The sequence below is a fragment of the Protopterus annectens genome, chromosome 8.part0 (assembly GCF_019279795.1).
Source record: "Protopterus annectens isolate FY-2018-M chromosome 8.part0, PAN1.0, whole genome shotgun sequence".
Taxonomy (NCBI): Eukaryota; Metazoa; Chordata; order Ceratodontiformes; family Protopteridae; genus Protopterus; species Protopterus annectens.
The window spans coordinates 1,165,760,089-1,165,787,956 of record NC_056741.1 but is presented as its reverse complement, the minus strand read 5'-3'; the positions used below and the strand labels follow the sequence as shown (position 1 = coordinate 1,165,787,956).

General features: G+C 39.5%; 1 protein-coding gene across 1 annotated transcript in view; it reads right to left on the bottom strand.

Annotated features, from left to right (window-relative positions):
• The window catches only part of WDR90 (WD repeat domain 90), a 1,773,335-nt gene that overhangs the window by 580,471 nt on the left and 1,164,996 nt on the right, over window positions 1-27,868 (bottom strand). The window contains exon 24 of the mRNA XM_044079383.1: window positions 14,027-14,155. Coding sequence (XP_043935318.1) covers window positions 14,027-14,155 — 129 coding nt within the window. The remainder of the gene's footprint in view (window positions 1-14,026; window positions 14,156-27,868) is intronic.

Sequence of the window (27,868 nt, the reverse complement as noted above, 5' to 3'; positions counted from 1 at the left end):
ACCATTCCACAGTGGTGAAAAAAAAAAAGTCTTTAATGCGGAACACAGTTCCGCATTAAAGAACTGAGCTAGCTCACTCTGCCTGCAATAAACACTGAGCTTCTCGTGTTTAATGCATTGCAGTTCCGCATTAAACACGAGAAGCTCCGTGTTTAGCGCTTTTTGATTGGCCCGTATACGGCATATGGGCCAATCAAAATGTAAACACGGAGCTCGTTTTAATGCGAACACAAGAATCTCCGTGTTTAGCAATTTTTGATTGGCCCGTATGCCAGGTATACGGGTCAATCAAAAAAAACAAAGTGGAGGCTGGCCGGGATTTAAACCGGCAGGGCGGGACTCGGGATCAGGCTACTGATCTCGGGACAGTCCCGCCCAAATAGGGACGTCTGGCAACCCTGCTCTGCGGGGAACAGCTATGACTTGCAATTTTACATGGTCACAAGGCATGCCACAGTCATTATTAGGCCTCAGAGACAGTTTGAAAATGAGACTACTTTCATTTAAGGAAGTGCACCATACAAGCTTAAAAGATCACTGTTCTAATTTCGCCCAGTCTATTTTTTCTATCTAAACTGATCTTTGCGAAGAAAAACTAGCAAACTCCCAGTTGTGTACTCCATGAAGTTAGACCCAGAGGTCAGCCCAGTTGTCAGACCAGCTCAGAAAATTCCAGTACCTATGCAGAACAAAGTCAAGGCTGAGCTAGATAAAATGGTGCAGCAAGGTGTAATTTGTCCAGTAGAAGAACCTAATGAATGGGTATCTTCCATGGTCGTAGCTCATAAGAAAAGCTCAGATGATATCAGAATATGCATTGATCCACAAGATTCGAACAAAGTACTGAAAAGACCTCATCATCCAATGCGCACAGTCGAAAAAATCGCTGCTCCTATACCAAATGCCACTGTTCTTTCTGTCTTGGATGCAAAGAGTTCATTTTGGCAAATTTTGCTGGATGGAAAATAGTCATTGCTAACCACTTTCAGTTCACCTTTTGGCAGGTACAGATTTTTGAGAAGGCCATTTAGGATACATTCTGCCAGTGAAGTCTTCCTGCATGCAAAGGCGTAATTTTTTTTTTTTTTGGTATCCATGTGTTGTTATAGTATATTAGGTTCAGAGGTTCATAGGATTATACTAGGCTATTGGCCTGGTGGCCCTTATAAGCCTATCCAAGAATTTCACCCATGTTCCCTCAAAGTCAGCACCTGTTTCCCCTGTCCAGCAGGGACACAAGTGGGATCCTAAGAGTTCATTTTCTGTTTCCCATCCAGTCATCCAGGTTCCTCTTAAAGAGAGCTAGAGTGGTACTCTGCTTGACATGGAGAGGGAGTCTATTCCACAGATGAGGGAGTCTTTGGGACACAAATCTATCCCACCAACAAGTTCTATTACTATCACAGACCAGGTTAAGGCCTTGCATGTAGGTTGCGCGAGTGAAGTTTGACTTATGTATATGCCACAACTCCATCAAGGTTGGGTCTGAGATAGCCTTGTATGCCAGATACAGGTCACCTCTGAGCATTCTGTATGAGACTGAGTAGAGGGACAGGGCTTTTAGCATGTTTGAGACCCTGGAATTTGTGGACCTCTGTGGTTTCTCCAGTGGGACCTCTGTGGTCTCTCCAAGTTGCATGTGCTTGGCAAGGTACATGCTGAAGGAGGCGTTGTACACGATAATGGGTCTGATAAGGGAAGAGTACAGGGATGTTATGACCTCCTTGTTCCTGGATGAAATACCCTTATTTATGAGGTGGACCATGAAGAAACCCTTCCATACAAGGGAGGCAATGTAGTGGTCAAAAGTCAGGTCGCTACCAACCTGGGTGCCCAAGTACCTCACAACTGACTGCATGCTTAGTACATTGTTATTAATGTGATAATTACTGGGAATTCCATTTTCCCCAAAGGGGATACTGATGCATTTCTTGGCAATCAGCTTTAGGCCATGCTTCTGGCACCAGTCATTATTATGGGTAAGCCCCTCTTGGAGGATGTTCAAATCACTAGGGGAATTTAAGACAGCGCCCAGCTTGCAGTCATCTGCAAACATGGTCAGCCACAGATCAGTGGTTTTGGCTTGCAACCCAGAAAAGTACATCCCAAACAGTAAAGGCCCCAAGACTGATCCTTGGGGTACACCGCTCGTTGCGGGCCTACTACTAGAGGTGGCTTTCCCTATTTTGACTGAGTGGGTTCTATCAGTGAGCCAGTTACCTACCCATCTGGTAACATACGGATTGATGCCTAGCTGGGAGAGTTTATCTGTTATGCCTGAGTGGGGATGTTATTCTAGTAGAAGGTAATGATGAAGTACAGCATGACAGAAACTTCAAGAAAGTTATGGAAAGAGCATGTCAATTGACTCTTAAGCTGAATGATCAGAAGTGCAAATTCAGGCTACGAGAAGTTACTTATGATGGTTATTTATTTACCAGCTCAAGCTTACGACCAGATCCTTCCAAGCAAATTGCTATTTTTGAGATGCCAGCTGCAGACAATGTTCAAGCCCTACAAAGTTAACTTGGCGTGGTTAACTACCTAGGCAAGTTCATTCTAGACTTGAGCCAACTTTCTCCATCGTTCAGAGAGCTGACACGCAAAGATGTATCCTGGTCATGGTTACAGCAACACCAAAGAGCATTTGATATCCTGAAACAGAGAACTGCCAGTCAACCAATTCTTGGCTACTATGATGTTCACAAACCAGTTACTCTTTCTTGTGATGCTTCAAAATTTGGTCTTGGTACAGTCATTCTTCAAGAGGGTAGACCAGTAGCCTATGCATCCAGAACTCTAACTCAATGTAATGCAGTATGTGTAGATAAAGAACTTTTGGCAATTGTGTTTGCATGTTCGAAGTTCCATGATTATATTAATCGTAAACCTGTCCAGATTGAAACAGATTACCAACCTCTAGTCACAATTTTGACAAAGCCTCTGCATACAGTTCCTGCCAGATTGCAATGCATGATGCTCAAATTGCAAAAATATAACTTCAATCTTGTCTACAGAAATGGCAAACTTCTTTATCTTGCTTATAATTTATCCAGATCGCCCAGAAATACCACTGAATAGGATGAAAACGAGAAACTTGATTTTGAAGTCATGGAAGTGAGAAATATTTCTTCCACACAGCTTGATGAGCTTAGAAGTCATGCAGCCTCAGATTCAATACTTCAAAAGCTCAACTGATTTATCAGTCAAGGATGGCCTTCAAAGCAATCTTGCTTACCAGTAGTCCTGCAACCTTATTTCCCTTACAGAGATGAGATTTTGTTTAACAACGGTATCATCATGAAAGGTCCAACAGTGATTGTTCCAAACTCCTTACAACAAGAGTATATAACAATCTTACATCGTGGCAACCCAGGAACTGATTCTCCCAGAAGGGCTAGAGGACTAGTATTTTGGCGTTCTATGTCACAGGACATTGAGAAAGTATTTCATCTTGTTCTGTATGTAATAGTACTAAGCCACATCAACAAAAAGAACCACTTTAGCTAAACCAAAGTCCTGAACTACCTTGGTTGAGAAAGTATTTCATCTTGTTCTGTATGTAATAGTACTAAGCCACATCAACAAAAAGAACCACTTTAGCTAAACCAAAGTCCTGAACTACCTTGGTCAACAGTAGCTGCAGACATTTTTGAATGGAATGGTTAACATTACTTGGTGTTAGTACACTCTTATTCAAACTGGTTCAAGATTAACCTGCTTCCTAATCTAACGTCCAGTACTGTCATTACTAAGATGAAGCATAATTTTGCAGTCCATGGTAGTCCGCACAAAGTTATTTCTGACAACTGTACACAGTTTACAAACCAGCAATTCAAAAGATTTGAGGAGGAGTGGGTACTCATGTTACAAGTAGCCCTGGGTATCTTCAGTCAAATGGTTTGGCAGGACATGCAGCTCAAAGTGTGAAAGAATTACTACAGAAGTCGAAACAAGACCATAGCAATGTTTTCTTAAATCTCAGAAATGTTCCTCATGATAAACATATTGGTTCAACTGCACAGAAACTTCTGTTGAGACAAACCAGAACCGGGTTCACTTTAGATTATCGAATTCCAGAAAGCTCGAAACCCATATGGTTGGAGTCCATATGACCGAGTTTTTGCAAACTTGAAACTCTAAAGTGAATGAAAAAAACAAAACAAAACATAAAAACGTTTCTGCAGGGGTGTAAGCCCCCCTGCACCCCCCACACTTTCCCTACTTAAATATACCAACTCTGAGATCGCAGTACAGCGAAGAAAAGGGAAAGCTCCAGTTCTGCACCGAATGCAGAAGCACAGAAAGGGAGGTTTCCCATGTCCTTGCTGTAGTGTGATCTCGGAGTTGGTATATCTAAGTAGGGGGGTGTGGGTGTGAAGGGGGGCTTGCCCCCCTGCAGAAATGTTGTTTTTATGTTTTGTTTTTTTCGTTCACTTTAGAGTTTCGAGTTTCTGAAAACTCATATGATCTTGACCATACGGGTTTCGAGTTTTAGGGAATTCGATAATCTAAAGAGAATCCCCAGAACCACACTACTGATTAGTAGTACATTACTGGTTCCATGTGTTAAGAACAACAGATCACTGAAAGCCCATTTGTTAAAGAAGCGCTTATCCCAGAAGTCCTATTATGATTAACCCAGCAAACCACTCACTCCATTATGAGTAGGGGAGATAGTGAGGATGCAGACTGTTTTGATTGGATTGGAGTCGTGTAGAGTATATGCCCAGAGCTGAGATCGTACATTGTGGAATCATAAGGAGCAGAATTTAGGCCGAATCGGAAACATTTGATCCTGGTGTCTGAGCCTGTATTGCAGTATCATACACGCGAGAAAGACTATCTCAGGGTGAGTTATCCGGCATTCCAGTTCCAGAGGACATTCCAGTAAATAACCCTGTTCCTGAGAAGAATCCTGAAACTCCTGAACCAAGTTGTACACTAATGACTCCCCCTGTTACTAAACCCAGTTCTGATTGCTATATTACTAGATCAGATTGTATTTCCAGACCAGATACATGGCAACCTGAACATGAATGCTGTGTTTATTTCTTATTGTCTGTACAACTACATGTTTCTTTTCAAATGTCATTATACTGTGGGCAATTCATTAGAGAGAGAGGATTGTAGATCAATATGTATGTATACCTTTAATAAGCTTTATAGGGGCTTGCACAAGTGTATAAATACTGAGCATGTGTGAGCCTGACTGCCATTTTGTAGTAAGCTGCTGAGATATAAGCATGTATGTCTGTGTAGTCAGTCAATCAGTTCACTTATATTTTGTACTACTGCTGCTATCCATCCTGATGTGTTTTTGTATAATAAAGCATATAAACGAACGACGCTGCCTGTTTGTCTTCAATGGTAAAACAAGACGATCACCAGGAATATACAATGTAGCACATATTCAAAAAAAAGGAACAAAATTCAACATCTGTGAGAGTATACCGATACATGTAAGAAGTAAGATTTAAAATATTTGATATCCAATTTTGTGAAATAAGTAAATCTGACTTACAAGATTTAGAAGATGATAAAGAATAATGTATGTAGTTCAGCTGCTAATACACATCTAGTCTTTGAAGGAATGGCAAGGTAAAAAGCACTTCAATCGTATAACCCTAAAACGCAAACTTGTTCCACACGTTACTCACTACAGCTCTAGTGTCATGCTCAGAGTTCACTTTTATTTATTTATTTTTTACTTGTATACTTATATTCTTTTTTATTAATCAGGTAAGACACATTAAGAAGGACCTTCCTTCAGGGTAACCAGGAAGCATCGCTCTGATTAAGAAAAATGTACTGCCTTACAATGCGCATGTGGGGTTTGTGAGAATCAGACTAGGGTCAACAGGATATGGTTTGTTTTCAGCATAATGCCTTAAGCTACTCATTAAATTATACCACCCATGTGGCAGAATGACAGTGTGATAAAGGCTGACTTTCAAGACAAGAGAGTTGCTAGGATCTTCACTATAAAAATAAAGCCCAGAAATAACCAGAGATCCTGCAGAGGTATTAGAAATGTTTCTGAAAGTTTATGAAAATCTGTATAAAGTAAAGAAATATGGAAATCAATAAATCTACAAATGGAAATGCTTATGGAAGAATTAAATATGCCAAGCTTAGCTGAAGATGAGGCTCAATTACTAGCAGTTAGGATAGGAGGAGGAGAAGAGAGAAAAATTCTGATATTTAACCAACCTACAGGAAATTCTCCAGGAATAGATGGCATTCTTGTGGAATTTTGGAAGGTAGGAGGGAGGAAAATAACAAAGATCTAGCATGATTTATTCAACACTTAAGTACCAACATCCTGGAAGAAAGTGGCATGGCTATAAAGACAATAAAACCCATCAGATTCAGCTTTAAATAAGCCCACTTCAATTTAAAAAAAATTATTCTAACGTGTTTATGCCTATAATGGTTAAAAGAATGTCAAAGGTGATGCCAAAATTAACAGATATGGATCAATGCGGTTTTCTGGAGGGAACAAATAACTAGAAAGGGAAAGGTAATAGAATGGGAAGAAGCCAAAAACGTATTGGGACTGCAGGTTAGAGATTGTCATACATATCAAGCACTAATATCAGAGTATAGGTAAAGGGAAAGAAATATGGTGCGCCTACATGAAAGACCAGCACTGGTAGAATTTTTGGCGATACTGTAGTTGAGGGGCTCACCAGATGCGCAGTAGCAAGCCCCGCCCAAAACCCACCCATTCATGAATATGCATTCCCTCCGAATGTACAACCGAAGAAAAAGTGAACTGACATGTTAATACGACAGTATATATAACAGTAAACGGTTACCAACGTCTGTAATTAACAAGTTTTATTGCACTATAATCTGTAATTAACAAGTTTTATATTATAATTATTATTATAATATAAACAGCAAATAAACGAAACTGTGAAAACAAATGTCATCAGGATTTTTACTATGTTAGCATTATAGTTCTCTTTATCAGAGTCGGAATGCGATGATGGTTCAGTGTCCCAATTAATGTCCAAATGGACTCTTTTTTTTGGTGCTGGCATCACAGCCGACTCTTCCTGAGTGTCATTGGCAGGAGCTTTACTAAGAACAGCTTCTTGGGAATTTGCGTACGTGATTCAGCAAGTTAACAAATAAAGTATCAAAGTCATTGCCATATCTGCTCCTCCACACATAAACTTGTCCAGGTAAGCCTGGCACCATGTGCGGATGGGTGTGCCATTCATGCCCTTAAAAGTGTTGTTTATGTTTGTATACATTTAATATTTTACATATGTATGCACGAGTAAATTAAATATGTAGAGCGGGTTGTCACTCAATTTGTGACACGCCCACTTCTGAGCGAATTTTTAATAGAATGTAGAGCAGAAGCTGCAGTTAAAAAAGGAATAATTACAAAAGCATATAAAATACTGCATGAAAATTACAAGAATCAATCAGAGGAGCTTTGAAAGGATTGGGAAGAGAGACTGCAAGCAATTCACAAAGAGACAATGAGGGCATATTATGTATATCTCCCAAATATGCAAAAAAAATCTAGACGATTTAGGATCTTTGCCTGGAAATGTTTACATAGGTATTTTTATACCCCAATAGACTCCACAGAATTTTTCCTCAGGTGAATAGCAAATGCAGGAGGTGTGATGGGCAAGAAAGAGGTAGCTGAGAACATATTTTTTGGAGGTGTGATGAGCTAGTAGACTTTTGGGATTCCCTGCGGGCTGCTCTGTCAGAGATGATGGGTGGGCAGATTGGACTGACTGAGGAGATGTATGCTACAGAATCAGAATTGCCTAGACATAGTAAAGCCTTGCTGAGTCTAATTATGGTGGCTGCCAAAAAAGCAATTACTAGAAAATGGAAATCAAAGTCTAGACCAACTTTACTAGAAGTAGTGACTACAGTAATGGATTTAAAACAACTGGAATTGGGATCTTTGGAAAAGGGAAGGAGCAAACTACATAAAAAATGTGAACTGTGGGAAAAGTATATGCAGAGCAGAAATGAGGTTTAAGCAGCAGGATTTGAATGAGCTACATAATGCTTAACTGCCAATCACTAGAATGTTTATAAGTGATTAGCACTGTTTACAACTGCAGTTGTTTCAATGGTGTCTGTGATGTAAATGGTTTACAACTAAAGTGATTTCATTTTGCATGTTTTTCATTTCTATAAATATAAGATTGCCTTTGTCACAAGTGGAAATTTAATAAAGATGTTGGAAAAAAATGTGGTTTTCTGGAGGGGAGGCGCAATTTCTACATTAACAGAAGACTGATGATCCAGAGAGAAACTGTAAGACTGTTGTTGGTCGATCTTAATGCACAGAAAGAATTCAACAGAGTAAGGTGGGATTTTTAAGAGAAGGGCAATGGAAGCATTTGTATTCCCTGATGAAATTATAAGGCTGATTAGGAGGATATATGAGGGATCAGAGATGAAAATTGAAGTGTGTGTGTGTGTGGGGGGTCCTCTCAGATAAGTTGTGTTTGATCAGAGGAACAAGGCAGGGGTGTCCTCTTTTACCTTTGTATAATCCTGTCGCTCATCTTGTTTTACCATTGAAGATGAACAAGCGGTGGTGGTGGTGTTGTTGCATCTTTCGGCTTATCCGGTTAGGGGTCGCCACAGTGGAACTCCGGTCCGCTAATGTTTGGTAGTGGATTTTTACGTGCCAAGTTACCAGCCCTGACGCACAACCTTCAATGAAGGTATGCCCATTCATGCATGCCTCCACACAGAAGATGCTCTAGCTAAGAATCGAACGGGACAACGTCTTGCTGTGAGGCGACAATGCTACCGCAGCACAAGCGGTGTAGTTTGTTTATATGCTTTATTACACAGAAACACATCAGGATGGATAGCAGCATTATAAAAGAAAATAAGGGACTCAGAAATTCAAGGATATAATTGCTATAGTAATCAAAAAGAGTTAGCTATATTTGTAGGTGATATTTTATACTTGATAAAACAAGAAAAGGATATTGCAGTGTTGTGGAACATTCTGAGTCGGTTTCAAGTCTGTTTGGGATACAAAATTAATGAAGATAAAACAAAAGCTACAGTTGTGAATTATGTACCTACACAAATTTGTTCAGCAATCATAGGTTCATACTAGGCTATCTGCCCGAGGGCATTTATAAGCCTAGCCATAGTTTTGTGGCTTACGCCACCCCTTAGTTTGGAGAAACTATGCTCATTATTTAGCTGTGCCTCTGTCGAGCAGTGACACTGAGGTAACCCCTGGGGTGTATCTGCGATCTCCCATCCATTGGTCAAGATTCCTCTTGAACAAGGCCAGCGAGGTGCTCTGCCTCACATAAACCGGGATTTTGTTCCACAGCATAGGGAGTCTTTGGGTGATGAATCTATCTCTCCCGCACGTCCTATTAATAACCGTGTTGAGGTTTAAGTCACCCGCCCTTGTGGCTCTGAGGGATCTAGATTTTTTGAGATGAAGCATATTCAACAAATCTGGGTTTGACATGGCCTTGTATGTCAGGCATAGGTCACCTCTGAGTAAGCGGTACGCAACTGAATATAACTGGAGTTCTTTCAGTCGTGCAGCATAAGACAGATTTTTGAGACCCTTTATCCTTTTGGTGAGGAACTTTTGTGGCCTCTCCAGCTGCTGCAAGTGTCGGGTCAGATACATTCCGAATGGGGCATTGTACTCGATCATTGGTCTGATGAGTGATGAGTATAGGGAGACTATGACTTCCCTTGATCTAGATGTGAATCCCTTCATGATAAGGTGGGCAATGTAGAAGGTCTTCCTAACTACTTTAGCAATATGAGTGTCGAATGAAAGGCTACTGTCAACCTGGGTTCCCAGGTCCCTAATAACTTCTTCTGTGTTCAGGGGATTGCCACCTATATGGTAGCTAGGGGTAAACCTTATTTTTCCCGAAGGGTATGACTATGCATTTCTTGGCATTTAAATTGAGGCTATGGCTCTGGCACCAGTTATCCGTTTCTGTGAGACCCTTCTGAAGGATATCTGTGTCGGATGTGTTCTCAACTACGGCGTCCAGTTTGCAGTCATCTGCGAACTTTGTCAGCCATAACCCTCCTGTGTTTGCTTGTACTTCAGAAAAGTAGATGCCAAACAAGAGTGGGCCCAGGACTGAGCCCTGTGGGACACCACTTGTGACAGGCTTAGAGTCTGACATGGCGCCAGCAACTCTGACCCTGTGGGTTCTGTCACTCAGCCAGTTTGCAACCCATCTTGTAATGTATGGGTTTACATTTAAGTTGATGAGTTTTTCAATGATACCCGAGTGGGGTATTGTATCGAAAGCCTTCGCCAGGTCTAGGTAGGCTGTATGGACTGCCTTTCCCTCGTCAATGGCCTTGGTGACTGTTTCAAAAAAGTCAACCAAGTTTAAAAGGCATGATCTGCCTTTGACAAAGCCAAACTGGGTCATATCCAAAGTCTGCAAATTCCCTATGTCTTTATTTATGAGATCCATTATGATCCTTTCCATGGCTTTGCAGATCAGGCTTGTCAGGCTAATGAGACGGTAATTTCCAGGGTCGGTGGAGGCACCGCCTTTGTGGAGTGGGACCACAGTCGCTGTGCGCCATTCCCTGGGTACGTATCCGGAGGTGAGACTAAGATTAAACAGCTGTCCTAACTGTGGGTTTAATTCCTCGTTGAGTTCATGGAGCACACAGCCGGGGACACCATCAGGTTCCATGGATGCTGTGTTCTTTGCCTTGGAGAGAGCAGTTCTCACCTGAGCGTTGGAGATGTTTGGGGGGCTACAATCATTTGGTATAGATATCTCTTCTTTAGGCGGGGAGGGTGGGGAGAAGTTTGCACTGAACCTGTCAGCCAGTATGTTGGCAATGTCTGTAGGATCAGTAATCTTCACATAATTTTGAACTAATTCTGAGCATATCTGGGAGTTTCCTCCTAGGTTTCTGACATAGCTAAAGAATGCTTTATGGTTGTCTTTAGAGTCCTTAGCTATTTTTTTCTCAAAATTAGCTTTGGATGATTTTATGAGAGCTCTTAGCTTTTTACTTATAGTGATCAGCGGTGTCTTACCTTTTAAGGATTTTGCTCTATCTTGTAGTAGCTTTCTCCTTTTATTGTAGAGTTTGTTTATCCTTATGAAGACATGATAGGATGAAGTATTTTGAAGTAGAGATTAAAAAGACTTTTGTTACGGCAGCAAAGGATATGTGGGAAAAGACTAAAACGATAATACGAAAACTGAGAAACTGAAATCTCTGTTTTATGGATATGGATAGCTAGATACAAGCAGTAAAAATGTTTTCAGTCCCTTTAATTTATACACAGGTCAGGCACATTTTTATAAACCACAGCAGAAATTGTGGCTAGCAATTAATAAAGAGGTGAAGGATTTTATCTGGGAGGGGATGAGGGAAAGAGTCAGGTGGGATAAGTTGATCCTTCCAACAGAAGAGAATAGTTTGGGATTAGCTGATTTGAAGGGGTATTTCAGAGCTACACAGTTAAGAGTCCTATACATAACAAAAGCAGATCGCTATAATTCAGAGTGTGAAGGGATGATGATGAAAATGGGGGGATCTCAAGAAAGGAGGAGAGACTGGGATTTTGGATGTATGTCCTCAAGGAGAATAACAATAACCATACAGAATATTATATTCATAAAGTAGCAGAAAGTATTCTAAGGCCTAAGCCAACATAGGAATGGCAAAAGGAAATTCTGTTGATACGGATGATTGCAATTAGGGGTGCAAAGAACAGGTAAGTTGGAGCTGGCATTTACTGGAGGAAACTGACAAAGGAACAAGGTACTGGGAGCAAATAATTAGAAAGGGAAAGGTAACAGAATAGGAACAGGCCAAGAAATAATTTGGACTGCAAGATTTAGACTGCCTTCCCTATCATGGCTTGATATCAGAGTATAGGCAAAGAGAAAGAAACAGGAGAATTCTAAGTGAAAGACCAGCACTAGTAGAGTTTTTAGTGGAATCTAAAACAGAAGCTGCTGTTAAAAAGGGGCAATCAGTAGGACAGAGACAAATATAAGAATCAATCAGAGAAGGTTAAAAAGAATATGCAAGAAAGATTTGATAAGCAATTCACAGAGAAACAATAGAAGGAATATTAGTTTCCAAATATGCAACAAAGTCTAAAAGATTTAGGATTTTTGTTTGGAAGTGTTTGAATTGGTATTTGTATATCCCAAGCAAATTACAAAGAATTTTTCCTCAGGTAGATCTGTCAGAAATACTAGGTAAGCAAACTGGTGTAACCAAGGAAATTATTTATTTATTAGCTGTGCTACAGAATCAGAACTGCCTAGACATAATATGGTCTTGCTGAGTTTGATTATGGTGGCTGCCAAAAAAAGCAAATCAAAGTCTAAACCAACTGCACTAGAAATAGTGAATAAAGTAATGGAGATAAAATAAATGGACGTGGGATGTTTAGAAAATTGTAATGAATAGAAAAAAATGAAAATTGTGGGAGCAATACATGCAAAATACTGTTTTAGAGGAGGAATAAGGTTTAAGGGGAAGGCAGGAATTGAATGAGCTATGTAATGTTTGACTGACAATGACTGTTTAAATAAGTGATGTATAATGTTTACAAATAAAAATATGTCAATATGGTTAAATAAATTTACGACCTTCTATGTCACGAGTGATAATCCAATAAAGATATTTCTTGTTTAAAAGAAAATCAAGCCCGAACTAAAAACTCTGCCACTGTGACCCTACAACTAAAATCTAGGGTAGTCGCTGTCACTGTTTTTCCTAGAAGTGGATAAGAAGTTGTTGCATATTCCATGGCTTTTAATGTGACAGCTACACAGGAAACACAGCTGGTAACATAAATGTGACAACACAATCACTGAAAATAAGACACAATACACTTAACTGGAATGTGAGTAACTGTGTACTGTGGTACTAAAAAGTGTAGTTAATAAGTTAAAAAACAGCTAGTACATGTCTTCAAACAGGAATGCACCAAAATCAGCAAGCAAAGAAAAGACTTTCAAATACAAACTCACCTCTTCACATTGTGGACCACAACAACTGTATTACAGAAAATGCCAATGCCTTCAAATTTTTAATAATCTGGTTAGACTCATCTCTTAACTTTTCCTACCACACAGACACTACAAAGAAAACAATCAACATGTTATTATTGCTGGACACAACACCCCCCTTCTCCAAATCTATCACAGCAGGGACAGGAAAAGGAATCCTCCTCTCACAATTCTAATATGGCCCTCCCTTAATAGCCTCATCCTCAAAAAAAGAACTCCGTAAACATCCAAAGAGTCAAAAACAGAATCTGTAGATTCTATATTCAAAACAAGAACACCGTGAAACATTACAGAAAGTGAAATGGCAACTGTCAAACAGGGAAGCAAACTCATCTAATGCTGTCAGCTATATAAACGTGTATAATCAAATTTTCTCGCCATTGAAATCCAAACTCATACAATCCACTCCTACCTACAATGTCAGGAATCACAAAATCTCTATTCCCTCCCTCTCTGCAAACTCTTGGAATCTCTCCTATCTCAAGAAAGCATTGTCCTTATCACTTTTCTGACCACAGCTTAAATCATACCTCAAAGAAGCAGGCAAATGCCAATCACTCAACTCTGGCAACATTACATAATCTCTCTCTTTTAACTTCTATCCCTACGAACTCTGTAAATGTATTGTTTATCTTCTCACTGATCTACAGCCTAAAGTCAAGCTGTACGTAGCAACATTGATATAATTCTTACATAAAATGTACCATATTACTTATTATTTTAGTGCTGCATTATTGCCACCATTTTGGACTGCACAATTCTCTGTATTGTTTCATCCACTCTTTGTTCTCATGTGTGTCCCCAGCTGAGACTGAAACTGACCAGCTGTGATCAATGCTCTACACCAGTTAACAAAATTAAATAAAAAAAATATTACAATGGACACTAAATATCAGGATGTGTGGGACAAAATCCCCTATTGAAGCAAAACGGTTAATGTTTTTATCTGTCTGCAGTGATGTACGCACCTGAAAATTTTTATCAAGTTTCATGTCATAATCCCACACTTTGATAACCATGTCTGCAGCAGTAAGTAGGAACTGTGCATCTTCACTCACTGCTAAACTTGAGCACATCTTCTTGTGAACCTTGGATATCTAAATAAAAAATGCAAATAAAAACAAAGTTCAGCTAAGAAATACAGTCTTCAGTATTTCAGTGCAAATAATGAACAGGGATCTAATATGACCATTTTTAGTGAAAAATAAACTGTCAATGAATGCTGACACAACAGTGGATAGTACAACAAATGAAGGAGCAATTTTATAGCTTATTATAATTCTGTTATTAAAACAAAGATAAAAAGGAAAAGTTATACTTGTAACATCTGCATTAAGAAGTTACTTAGCAATAACAAAGTCAGTTCAAAATACAGTTACAAATACAATATTGACGAGAGAAAATGAAGTCCAGTGTCTAACTGTACATGACAACAACAATATAATTCACTCTCTGTCACATGCTTGGCATAGTTTTTGAGACAGGGGCTGATCCAAAAGCTTAATACTGTTAAAAAAGCAGCTGGGTTGCTATACCTACTTTCAAGCTAATAGTTTATGACTGAAGAATCATTTACAGTTATTATCATATGCTGATGTGAGCTAACAGACAAAGCTCAATACAAACAGCAAAAGAGAAAGAGATGGAGATACTGACGTATAAAAATAGTGGTGCATTCATGTGTTTTTCTATCAAGATGAGGGTAAAGCAGTACACACCTCTTATCTAGACCTGGACAAAGCTTTTGACACAATCCCCCACTCAAGGTATCATAGATAAATGTACTGAGTTAGGCATAAACCCCTACATCATCAGATGGATAACCAACTTGCTCACTGATAGGGTACATGTTTGTCCTGACAGGTGAACCCACTTCTGATAAGAAACCTGTTACTAGTGGTGTCCCACAGGGCTCAGTGCTGGGATCCCTTCTGTTTGGTATATACTTGGGAGGCCTCTGGCTCACCAAGTTCACCAACGACTGTAAGCTGGGAGCAATCATTGAATCCCCAAATTATGTTGACATCTTACAAACAGGCCTAAAAATGACAAACGACTGGTGCTAAAAGCATGGTCTGAGACTAAATGCTAAAAATGCATAATTATGCCCTTTGGTAAATTGGATAGCCCTGCAGATTATAATATTGATAGCACACTCCTAAAAGTACTCCCAGTGCTGAGGGGCCTAAGAACACAGATACTAATCTAAACTTTGACCACCAGGTAGCTAATGTAGTGAAGAAATCTTTCAATGCAGTCAACCTTTAAGTATAGGCATGGCATCGAGACCAAAGAAAGTCATAGTTCCATTGTACTTGGCCATCAAGCGCATAATTGAGTATAATGCTCCCTTCTGCATGTACCTAACCAGGCACTTACACCAAGTGGAGTGGCCACAGAGGCTTCTCACTAAAAAAAAAAAAAAAAAAAAAAAAAAATACAAAGCATCTTATGCAGATCGTCCAAAGGACCTGTTTCTTTACTTTGTCTCATACTGTTTTATTGTGAGGGGACTTATGCCTGACCTACTAGGCATTCTCTAATTCAGCCCTGATGAAAATGGTACATATTCACAAGAAAATTTATATGAGTGTTATGCGGTCCAAACACCTCACCTTATTTGCAACTCTTAACAGAACTTGCTTGAGAGACGGATTCATATCGGAAAGGCTACCTCATCTTTGGAATAAACTTCCCATCTTCATAAAACAAAGCCAATCCCTCACTCTCTCTCCAAAAGGAATTTGGATAAATGGATGGGCAACCATTAATTCACTCCCGGGGTACCTGCCCCTGTCCCTTATGGACAGAGGCAGTCTGTAAAATTACTGAGGGCTCCAATACCCAAAGCTCCACTACCTCAGTACTACCCCATCCCATATCTGGGGAATTAAAATAAAATATTGTCCTAACCTGGGTAATATTGACTAGGCTTGCAAAAGCTCTTGTACCATTAGCCTAGTTATCACCTATGAATCTGTGAACCTAAAATCCATGTTTGACTAATTATGACATCTAAACAAACCACAAAGAAACTTCACAGTTTGGAATGTGTGATGTTCACTTCCAGAATTATGTTATGCACTTAGTTCACTTAAAATTGAATTGTAAAATATAACTGCAAAATACGTGCTACAAAATAATCAAATAGAAAATAGTAGGTAGTCCACAGCTGAGTTAAAAATGGAATACTCTTTATTGAAACACGCAAGCAAGCGATCCTAGTGCAGTATAATGAAAAGCATCAAAAACATTTCTTATTTATATATAATCAGGTTGTTTGCAGCAAGGGAGTACTTACAGAGGGCAGTTCTTAACAGCAATAAAAGCATTAAAATCATTCCTTTAGCCAAGTCCCCCTTAACACCAGCGACTGGACTATCTAAAACTGAAACTGAAAAGTTAGAGACAAATTACAATCTAAGACCAGTTTAAAGTACCTTTGAGAAAAACCTGGAAATCTTAAGCGTAGCCAAGAGTATTCTATCTCTACTGACAGGGTTAGAAATGGCTGTTAACTGTACTTTGTTAGTAGAAAAGCTACAGCCTGAGATGAACAACTCGGCCTGAAAATCCAACACTGATGCTAAGGGGGCAGAGAAGAGGTCAAGTCCTGGAGCCTCCGCCCACAGAACAAATCTTTTTTCCACTTAATTGTATACACTTTTCTAGTGGATTCTTTCTGAGACGAGGACAATATATGGAACTACCTGAAAAAGCTTGTGATTCTTAGCCATCTAGGGAACTGGAGGAACCATGCGATCAACTTGAGGAACGGAAGACTGGGGTATCCAGACCGGCTGGATGAGAGATGAGATCCAGAATGGGATCTAACACTCAAGGGAAGGGGTATTTCAGATGAAGCCAAAGGAAGGGAAACCACACCTGGCGAGGCCAAAAGGGGGTGATGACAATCACTGAATCTTTGCAATGGGTGGTTTTCTGTAGGAACTTTACTATAAGGGGAACTGGGGATAAGAATAAAGACACCTAGGGGCCAAGTAAACATCAGAGCATCCCTGGGAACCTGTCCCAAAGGGGGAACAATGCCAAAATAGCTGTCAAACTTGGTTTTGAATTGGGACACAAACAGGTCACAACACAGAGTGCCCCAGCACAGAAAAATCTGAGCTGCCACTGTTGGGTTTAGGGACCATTCATGAGGCTATAAAAGGCTCCTGCTGAGGCTGTTGGCCAGAATGTTGGACTTCCCTGGAATATGCATTGCTACTAGAAACTGCTGAGAGATCGCCCACTGCCAAACACTCATGGCCTCCCCAGAATGTGCCCCCCATTTGCTGAAATACCAAATTACCAACATACTGTCCGTCTGTATAACAATCACACTCCTTGGGGGGCATTCTGAAAAACTTGCAATGCTAGGAGGACCGTTCTCATCTCCAGAATGTTGATGTTAATGTGAGTCTCTGTGGAAGACCAGGACCCTTGAACCATCCTCCCTACAAAATGCCCTCCACCCCAGAAGGGAGGAGTCAATGGTGACAGTGGCTGAAGGAGATGGAATTACAAACAGTCTCCCTTGTATTAATAATGGAGATTGTTAACACAACTTAATCTGGTCATGATACTCTCTCATCAGCCGTATTGGGAAATCCAATAGATGTATTAGGAAGGACAACTAAATGGCCAGAATCCATTACAGGGATCTCCTGTGATGTCTGGCTAGAGGGACCAGTTCTATTGAAGCTGCCATATGACTCAGAGGCCTTAGAAGTGCGTGAGATGGGGGTTATGAATTGCAAGCACTGACAGAGCCTGAACTTGAAGACTGAAAACTCTGGAGCTTGGGAGTCTGGCCGTTTGATAGACTGTATCAGGAAGACACCCTATGAACTCGACTTGTACAGGCTGAAGGCTTGATTTGAGGTAACTAACTACAATGCTTAAGTTGTCACATAAGAAGAGCCAAAGAAAACTAAAATGAGAAAAAAATCAGAGACAAAAACCTCGAGTGAACTCGAACAGCTGAGGACTTCAGGACTTCACAAACCACCACAGTCTTAAAATCCAAGATTTACTGAACGAGCCACACAGATAAAATAAATGCCTTAACTTACTCACTGCATTTTTGTCCAAACTACCAGATTTCATCATTTCCTATCCTCTTCTCCTTGTCTCTTCCAGTACCTGAGCTGCTACTCGAACTCCGGTCATCTGGTTACAGTTGTATTGATCTGTGCCACACAGCAAGGGAAGTGGAACCATATTTTTATTGGGGTTTTAGAATTCTATCTATTAATCTTTGAAAGATGACACAGGTACAATGTAGACCAACTAGAAGGGCAGTCAGTTCTAATGCGGCTAAGAATCTTGTTATCCACAACCTTTGAATTAGTTTATCTGCCATAGTTACTGGGTAGCAATCAAATTTCAAAATGCTGTTCAGCTTCCTAAAAACATTTAAGTACATGATTCTTTCATTAAGCTTTGGGATTAACACTATAAATTTACTCTACTTACTTTTTGACTCCTCCATTACCCACATCTTAAGCATTCAGATACATCCTCTTGCAAAGCCCTTCCCTGTGACTGGCATTCTGTAAGGTTGCATACTTTTTTTTTTTTTTTAGTTCGATTTGCTCCCCTGCTTCATTCTACTACATCTACCCCAGTACTCCATGATCACTACCTGATCTTCCAACTCCTCCTTTCAACCCTGGACTTTCACAGATTTCACACTTGGGCCAACACAGAACTTAAGGTCATTCTGTCCACCATCAGACGGGTTTTTTGTGACTTAATGGCCTACCATGTTGCTCACCCCCTTGTAGTTTATTTGGTAATGTCAGAGGGGAATACGTGCACTGTGGGCATGCAACACATCTCCCTGACTCTGCAGCAGCTCAGCCAGATACATCCCATCCAAAGCAACATCCCCAGCCTTCACCAGGGAATGCACACCCAACTCCCCCCCTTCCAGGATGGATGTGCCTTATCCCTTCCTGTCAGTGCCTCAGACACTTGAGTTGCAAACTGAACCCAGGTCCTCTGGGATGTAGTCAGGGCTTTATTCCTCTACGCCAAGCTGCTGGCTTGGTAAGGTTTTATGTTAACCTTTTCTCCTGGAATGGTTTCAGTACAGTTCTGAATCAGGTTTGTTCCTCCAGGTGGTTCCGAAAAAACTTTCTTGTTATTTAACATAAACTTCTTTATCTCTTGTTTTTGTGGATTAGGTTAAGTGCGCCATCTAGCTGCCTGACAAGCAAAGAAGTGAAGTTTTTTTTCTCCACCATCTCCATCAGTACTTTACACCAAACTAAATTCAGAGGTCTGTACTTCTTTCCATGTTTTCAGAACATTGATATGGTATCTCTTTTCTGGCCTTCTCTTACCAGTCAAGTCTAACTGGTAGTTTACATCATTTAATTCTTTCGGCATTTCATATGGACCCTATTATTTATCCAGAAATGTATTTTCTGCAGAGGGGAACAAAACTGCCACCTGGTCTCCAGCTTTGAATTTCCTCATCCTTTCATTTGTGTTACACAGACCTTTTTGTTTATCCTGATCTCTTTCAGTGTATCACCCCATAAAGGGAAATATCACTTTTAGACACGAATGCAACTTTTCTATAGTGTTTTAGGACACTTTAAATGGTGTTCCCAAGTCTCTCTAGCAATATTTAACAGTCCCATGAGGTTGCTTGCTATATTATAACTCACAAATGAAACATGTTAGAGCTTGTGGTAGTTTTCTAATGGCAAACAGGGCATACAGTACTAACTGTGCCCAGTTTTTGCCATATTCCAAAATTACTTCTCTCCCAATGAATTTCAATGTTCTGCTAAAAATGTTCCACTAATCAGGCTGTCTGGGAATGGTACACTGAAGTTTTTAATTGCTTGACCTTAAAGCACTGGCATAGTTGGTGCACTGTTTTGGATATAAATGTAGTTCCTGGATACTGAATATTTCCTTTGGTATCTCTGTTACAGAAAATAACACAACTAACTCATTAGATTTAGCATTAATGATATGTAGGGGGAAAGCCTCAGGATACTTAGCTGAATAGTCCAAATTAACCAAAAATATATGAAAATCCATTGCTGGATTTTCCCGGTAGTAGCCCAAAAAGCACCAACTTCAAAGGGCTGGGTGATGTCTGTCTAGTGGTATACAGGACATCTAGTACAGTACAGCACAACTTATTTCATTATTTGAGGCCAGTAAAACCTTGCTAGGATCAATGTTACATCATAAGTAAGTTTCTGAAAGGTATAGGCATTAAAAGTTGACATTTGTAACTCAAAGTATAGGTAAGAAGCTTGTTCAGCTTCTTCACCTACAACTCTAGCTATATTTTCTATGCTCTGCTCAAAGTATGATCTTCCCAAGTATACCTTTTTAAAATTTATTCATCTTACCTGGAGGTCAGCAAGCAATGGAGTTTCCATTGTATGAGCCTGCAGTGACGTAGAAGGGACTGCCTCTTTTTCTATCAATTCAAGCACTGGGGTCTCTGGAGTATAACTCTAATTAAAGCAACTCCTGACCAACATTCTTTTTTTCTGTCAGTTGCCATCTCTACTTTATTTATCTTTCTTCTCCCTTTCCATTATTAATGTGACGCTTAAAACCCTCATTCTCCTAATTAAAGTTACTGTACTCTGGTACACCAAAATATCATCAGAGCTCTGTTCAAGGTTATTTTGTCTCTCATCATACACTACACCCTCTCTTCCTTTCCCTCTTTATGTTGTTTCTCAATCTACCTTAATATGAATGACCACTACTCTTCAATTTTTTTCTCCTTGGGTTATTATCCCTTGGTCTTAGTGTGAGTGAACACTGCCTCTCAGTTTCTTTTGCTTCTCTAAGTTTCTCTCGACCTGCACAGGATGCATCTTCAGATGTACTTTTTCCTTACTCACAGAAATCTGCTGCCTAAGGCCTACCTTTATTTAAGTTTTCTGTCTTACACTGACAAAAAACGGATTTAGAACTCTGACGAGGAAGCATTTCCTCCTCTGATAGTAAACATTGTTGCTGTTTTGCTATTGCCAAGTTGCTACTTCTCAAAACTCACCTGCTGCTTAGAATTCTCCACATATGGAACTTTCTGTTCCAGCTTGACAAAAAAGTTTTGAATTCTGCACAGGTTGTATATTTTCCATACTTCCTAACTTCATTCCCGTGGAATACACCCTTGCAGTTGAATGATTAATTTCTCTTCATTTCTGATACAAATTTCTACTCCCTTATTTAAAAAAATTTCAGCTGCATTTTACTATTCAACTTCCTTCCTTCCACTGGTACTGGTTTTGCAGGCTGCTTTACCTCACGTGCATACTGCTGATTATATTCCCATTTTATATGGTGTACATTCTCTCTCTCTTCCTCTCTCTGCATTCCTAGACAATTCCTGTGCCTTTAAGGCTCTGTAATATTATGCTTTGGTCTTCGTTAGATTCATACACTCTTATGAATGCAATTGGTGGCTACTCCCTCCTCCACTACCGTCTTTTCCAGGTTAGGCCAAGGTATACCTGTAAAATGATTCACTTGCAGGTTCTCTTTCACAAAGTAATAAAGTGGTGTCTCAAAAGGATTGCATTCTTTCCAATACCTCCACAACGTTTTTAAAGTGGGGAAAAATCTCCATTTCATGTCATCTACTAAACTGGAAATTACAGTAACAGGATGAACCACCTTTCCAAACTCAGTTTACATTTCTATTTTAGTAATGAGCTATTGTTTATCGCAATAAATTCAGATTAACTTAAATGTTTTTGTCTGTGTTTTATTTTTACACACATACTGACTTTATATGCATAACCACCCTGTCAAAGTTTAGCAGTGCCTGCAGCTTCCTGTCAGTCAATTAGGACACTGCACTAAATTTTGCAACAGCAGAAATCTGACTGAACTGTTCTTGAAGACCATTTCCACATTCTATATACTCATTTAAAATAAGGTGCCTCTACAGTTGATACTTTGCTATCCTATTTTAACAGGCTTTGCAACAGAAAAGATTGCTCAGGTTTACACAGTTTCATTGCATGACTTCTCTACTACTGCAACAAAATTTTAGTTGTCCAGAGGGTCACTTTGAAATACCCACTAAAGTAGTTGGCAAAGCCCTTATAATGTTTATCAGTGCCTAATAAATTTAGTACTTTTATTATGTTGACCCTTGGGATATAAACACAACTTACTTATTTAACTATTTATTGCTTCTGCTGACTAGGAAAGTCCAACTGGGTGGAAAACTCCTTTTCAGTAGAGGCCTGGGAAGAAAAGCTCCCTAAGATATGGACAGAAAGTAACATACATATGTACATATGTGCATACATAGCGTGAGGAATCATTTGAGTATACAATACCGAAAAAAAAAAGTTTCAGCATACAATAGGGAGAAAAAACACTCTCAACCTATGTACACGCTTTAAATCACACAATTTAGGGCTTATTATTTTGTCAGGAAAATATGTCCAGCTATGAAATGCTTCACCTCATGCCTCAGAAGTAATACCAGCTCAAACATTATCACAGTCCTGATATTCAGTCTCTTTCAAGTCCATGAGGCTTCTAAATATTTTCTAGATAAATAGGCTAAGAGGACTTTAGCGTAGTTACTCTGATCCCATTCCTCCTAGTGGGCATACTGATTGAAGGATACAAAGTATGCCTCATGGTCTTACTCCTTGTTTAGTGGCTTATGAGGAGGAATTGTCTTTGTCTTTGACATTACCATGGACTTCGCAGTTGCTTCCCGGTCATCGCCTTGTCACAAGAACAAATACAGACATACTCTACACAAAACTCCCAGCCCACGCCACAGCACTATCTTTCCAATTAGGGAAAACATTTGGTCACAATTAACAGCCTTTCAGGTAGCAAAATATAATTCTCAGAATCCTTTTTGTCATGGAAAAACTGTGCCAAATAAGTCTGCTGCACTCATCAAAATGGAATTAAATAAAGCAGCAAACGCAACCAGTCCATAAAAATAATTTGCTTTTATTAAACAAAAAAGAAAAATAGTGGCGCAAACTCTTCTATTGTATGAAGAAGACAACTTCATGATTACCAGGGTCATAGCCCCCTCCCCCCTGCTGCCTTTATACACCACACTAATACAATGACTGCTTGTTACTAGCACTCTTAGTGGGAACCTTTCTGATTAATACAAATTAATACAAAAATGTATCTGTTTGCCTTAAAAGAAATTACAACATTTAAAAGCACTACACACAATACTTACAACTATATTATTTACAAAATATTCAATATTTACATATCACTGTATGTATAACAGTACTACCTCCATCACTGACATATCACATGGAGAAAAACAATACAAAAATGTACATGCCTGCCTTAAAGGAAATACAGCATTAAGAAACACTGTATGTACAACACTATTTACAATCATATTACATACAAATCCTTCACTAGTTACAAAACACTATGATCAACAGTACTACTTATATCATTACTCTGACACACTGTAGAATAAGAACCATTGCACTATATAAAGACAGACAGATATCAAGTGTATTTATGTATGTGTACATATATATATATATATATATATATATATATATATATATTTTTTTTTTTGTTATGTATATACAAACAAAAAGGCGCGGTGGTGCAGCGGTAGCGTTGTTGCCTCACAGCAAGAGGTTCTCCCATTTGATTCTCGGCTGGAGCGCCTCCTGTGTGGAGTCTGCATGTCCTCCCCACGGTCAAGTGGCGTTCCAAAGACATGCGTAGAATGGGCGTGCCTTAATTGAAGGTTAGGCATCGAGCTGGCACCTCGGCACTGTAAAAATCTATTGCCAATCATTAGTGGACTGGAATTCCGCTGTGGCGACCCCTAACCGGGAAAAGCTGAAACAACAACAACATGTATATACAAACAAATAGTACAACAGTTCTCAACTCTTAAGAATATAACATAGGTGCTTAGTGGTCTATTGACCTGCTAAGATCTTAAGATGTCTGGCCCTGCATTCCCATGGTAATTTTTATCCACCATATTTTCTATATGAATCCATAACTGGGCACTTACATGTTTCCCCTTATCCATGAGGACCATCGGTGCTAAACCAGGGTGAATTTGTGGTTACCCATCCATTCAGCCACGTTATGTAAAGAGTAAGAGAAGTACTCCGCTTCATGTGGAAAGGAAGTCAGTTGGTATTCTCTGATACCTCCAGTATGTTCTGTTAATCTAGCAAGAGACTGAAGTCACTTGTGCAGGTGTTTTTGATAATGCTGGACTTCTGAATGTCTAATAGATCTGATAGGATAGGGTCTGTTGAGATTCTATACACAAGGCAGAGGTTGTGCCTCAGTACCCTGTATGTTACTGAGGAGAGAGACAGCAAAGCGTTTCAGACAGTCTGCATAGCTTTTGTGATTTAGTACCTTGAATGTTTTTAGCAAGGAAGCACTGTGTTCACTCCAGCTGTGACAGGTGCATAACTAAAGTGGCATTATACAAAATGTGCTGAGTACAAAGGACAATTATATCCCTAGATTTGGACACCATACCCGTTGACTTAAGATGTGACAAAGGATATGTGTTGACCAAAGGACAGTTCATTGTCAACACAGGTTTCTGGATCTCTTACTACAGGATCAGTTTTCAGGGAGTGTTGTCAAAGTGTTAGTTACAAAGGGAGTTATACACTCAAAGGATACCATTATATTTCTTGATATTTAGTTTCAGTCCACGTTTTTGGCACTAACTATTCATTTGGGATAGGTCCTCTTGTAGGATCATGGTATCACCTAGGGAGTTTATGAAAGCACCTAGTTTGTAGTCATCTGCAAACTCGGTCAGCCACAATCCCTTAACATTAGCTTTGACCTCTTAGAAGTAAATGCAAAAGAGAAGTTGCACAAGGACTGAATCCTGGGGCAGTCCACTAGTGACAAGTCCTTGAAGGAGGTAGAGTCACCCAGCCTTACTTCCTGTGCTCTATTTGTAAGCTAATTTGCTATCCAGTGAGTTACATGAGAGTTAACATTTAGAGGGGACAGTTTATCTTGAAGCTTCAGTGTGGGATGGTGTTGAAGGCTTTTGCAAGGTCCAGAAAGGCAGTATGAACTAATATGCCCTCATCCTTTGCCTCAGTGACTTTTCAAAGAAGTCAACCAGGTTAACTAGGCAGGACCTGTCCTTCACAAATCTGAATCGGGCAGGTTTGAGTCTGTATGTCACCTACATCCCTATTTATTACTTCCATAGTGATCTTTTCCATTGGATCACAGATGATGCTGGTCAGATTTATGGGTCTGTAATTACCACAGTCTGTTGTAGGCCCACATTTGTGCAAGGGAATGACTGTTGCTATCCTCCAATCATGCAGGAGAAACCATGTTTCAGAGGCCATGTTGGGGGAGGGGGGTCTGGCAACTCATGATTTAGGCTAGCTAGTAGCAGTGGTGGCTGGTGACTTCAAATCAAAGGGGGGCTGCAGGAGACAGCTGAATGGGTGGGGTCAGTGGGAATGGATGTGACCAACTAGAAAGGGGAGGAGTTATGCGCAAAACCATAAAAACGTTAATTAAATACGCTGTCCTGGGTGCCAAACTATCATTATGGGAGTCCAATCAAGACAAAATGAAGTGTAGAAGAAAAAAATATTTCAATCCATTGGCTGCATGACAGCTTACTTAATATCTACATGGAAACAAAAAGGATGTGAGGCATGAAAAAATAAATTACTTTTTAAATACATTACTGGAATGCCAGTCAAAATCAAGTATAAGAAAAACAAGCAGCACTTAACTCAAATCACTTCTCCTTGCACTCCAGTTCTAATTATAATTTATATTCAGCTTTATTAAAGTACCAAGTAACATGCTGAAAGTAGCAATCTCTGTAATACCCTCACTTGTAAAAATGTTTCTTATCCAAAAAAGACCTGGTGCCTGACAACTATCTACTTGTTTCATGGGGAAAACAGAAACAAGTTCAACATATATTGCTTAAAGGATTACTGCACAAGATATGGACCATGCATGATAGATTGGCATTCTGTTTAGTTTGCAGGTAAAGCCTGTAATGAGCTTAACATAATCTAATCCTGGCCTTTATTACAAATACTGTCATATGCATTTCAATACCCATGGCTTATACATTTATCTTGTTATGCAAGTATTCTCTGCATGGCAACAAGAGAAAGGCTTTCAATGTTGGCAATACTGCTTATTAAAACTTACTTGCATCTTACAATATCAGACAAGCTTACCTGATGGTCATTAAAGCACTGCTACTTAAACACAGAGCAAAAGGCACTTTCTGAATAATAAGCATATATCAACAGTATAAAAATGACAGAAACCAGAAGATTCTGCAAAATCAATGATAGATGAAAAGCCACTGTAATACTTGTGTTTACCTTGGATGGGGGGGGGGGGGGGATAGTCTGCACATTTACACTGCATAACTGCTCCTTGCCTTGCTTGGACACATCCAGAGTCACTACATGGGGGAGTGGGGTGCAACAAGTTTGTCACAATTTGAAATGTCTCTGGCTGACTGCGATGGCCCTGACACATTTGTCATACCTCTCAACCTCAGATCAAGAAATCTGGACAAAGCCATACATAGAAGTGGGACAAAGGCCCAAAAATAAGGACAATTTTTAAATATTGCTCTTATAAAATAGAATAGTAGGTCTTGCATTAGTATGAATTTTCTGAAAGGTACGAAATCTGAAACTCAAATGTCTTTCATTATTTTCTAACTTCAGTCTTTAATGATCTGCCACTAATTTGCCAAAAAAACACAATTTTATGAAAAATGGACCAAAAATTGATGCAAAAATATAAAATAGCAACACAATACAGCTGGGAACCTGTCAAACAAGGGACACTTTTAATATTAGTACTGCTAACTTGTGTAGCTGACAAAATAAAAGAATCTACATGCATTTCTGAAATAAAAGTAATCTATAACTGATTATTACAGTTATTTATTAACTGTAAACACCCCATATTTTCTTCCAAAATTGCCATTTTGCAGAGGGATTTTTAGGGGAAGAGCAACATTTTGAGCCAAAATTGGGGACAGTTGAGAGATTTGGATATGCCTAATTCTATAAAGCAAATTTATTTGCACGTACCTCTTAACCTGTTAATGCAGGAAATCTGAACAAGGCCAAATATATTGGGGGAACATACAAACACTACTAAAAATTGCTCTTGTATAAACTTAAGAGAGTTAATAGAATAACAGGTCTTGCTTTAGCATGCATTTTTCTGAAGGTTATGACGTAAAACTCAATGTCTGTCATTTAGTGACTTCATTCCTAAATGATTTGCCAGAAAACCACACATTTTATGAGGAACAAACCAAATATAAGAAGCAAACATCTATTCATTCTGCAAACATATGGACAGCTGAGAGGTATATAGTTCAACCAGGGCTGTCTGAGTTTGCTGCCCTTCCCCTCTCAAAATCATGGTTGATTGGAGCCTCCCCCCTGCAACCATTCCAGTGTCCCATTTCTTGGTTATTTTGCCCCATTTACCATAAACACTAATGTGCATACTGCATTACTTCTGTGATGATTTGGATTTAATTTGAAAGTTTTATTTTGCATTTTTACAGCACAAACCCCAATAGATATCTGCTAAACAAAGCAATGCAGTCTCACAATGAAAACAGACTTAGCATTAAAACTTCTCTGCCCTTGAAACTCACATGCATTGAAACAGCATTGAAACCCACATTCTAAGAAAATACATTTTGGCAGTGGCAGATAAAGATTAACTTTGGGCTGTTTTCAAATCATAGGCCCCTTTTGGGCTGTTTTCAAATCATAGGC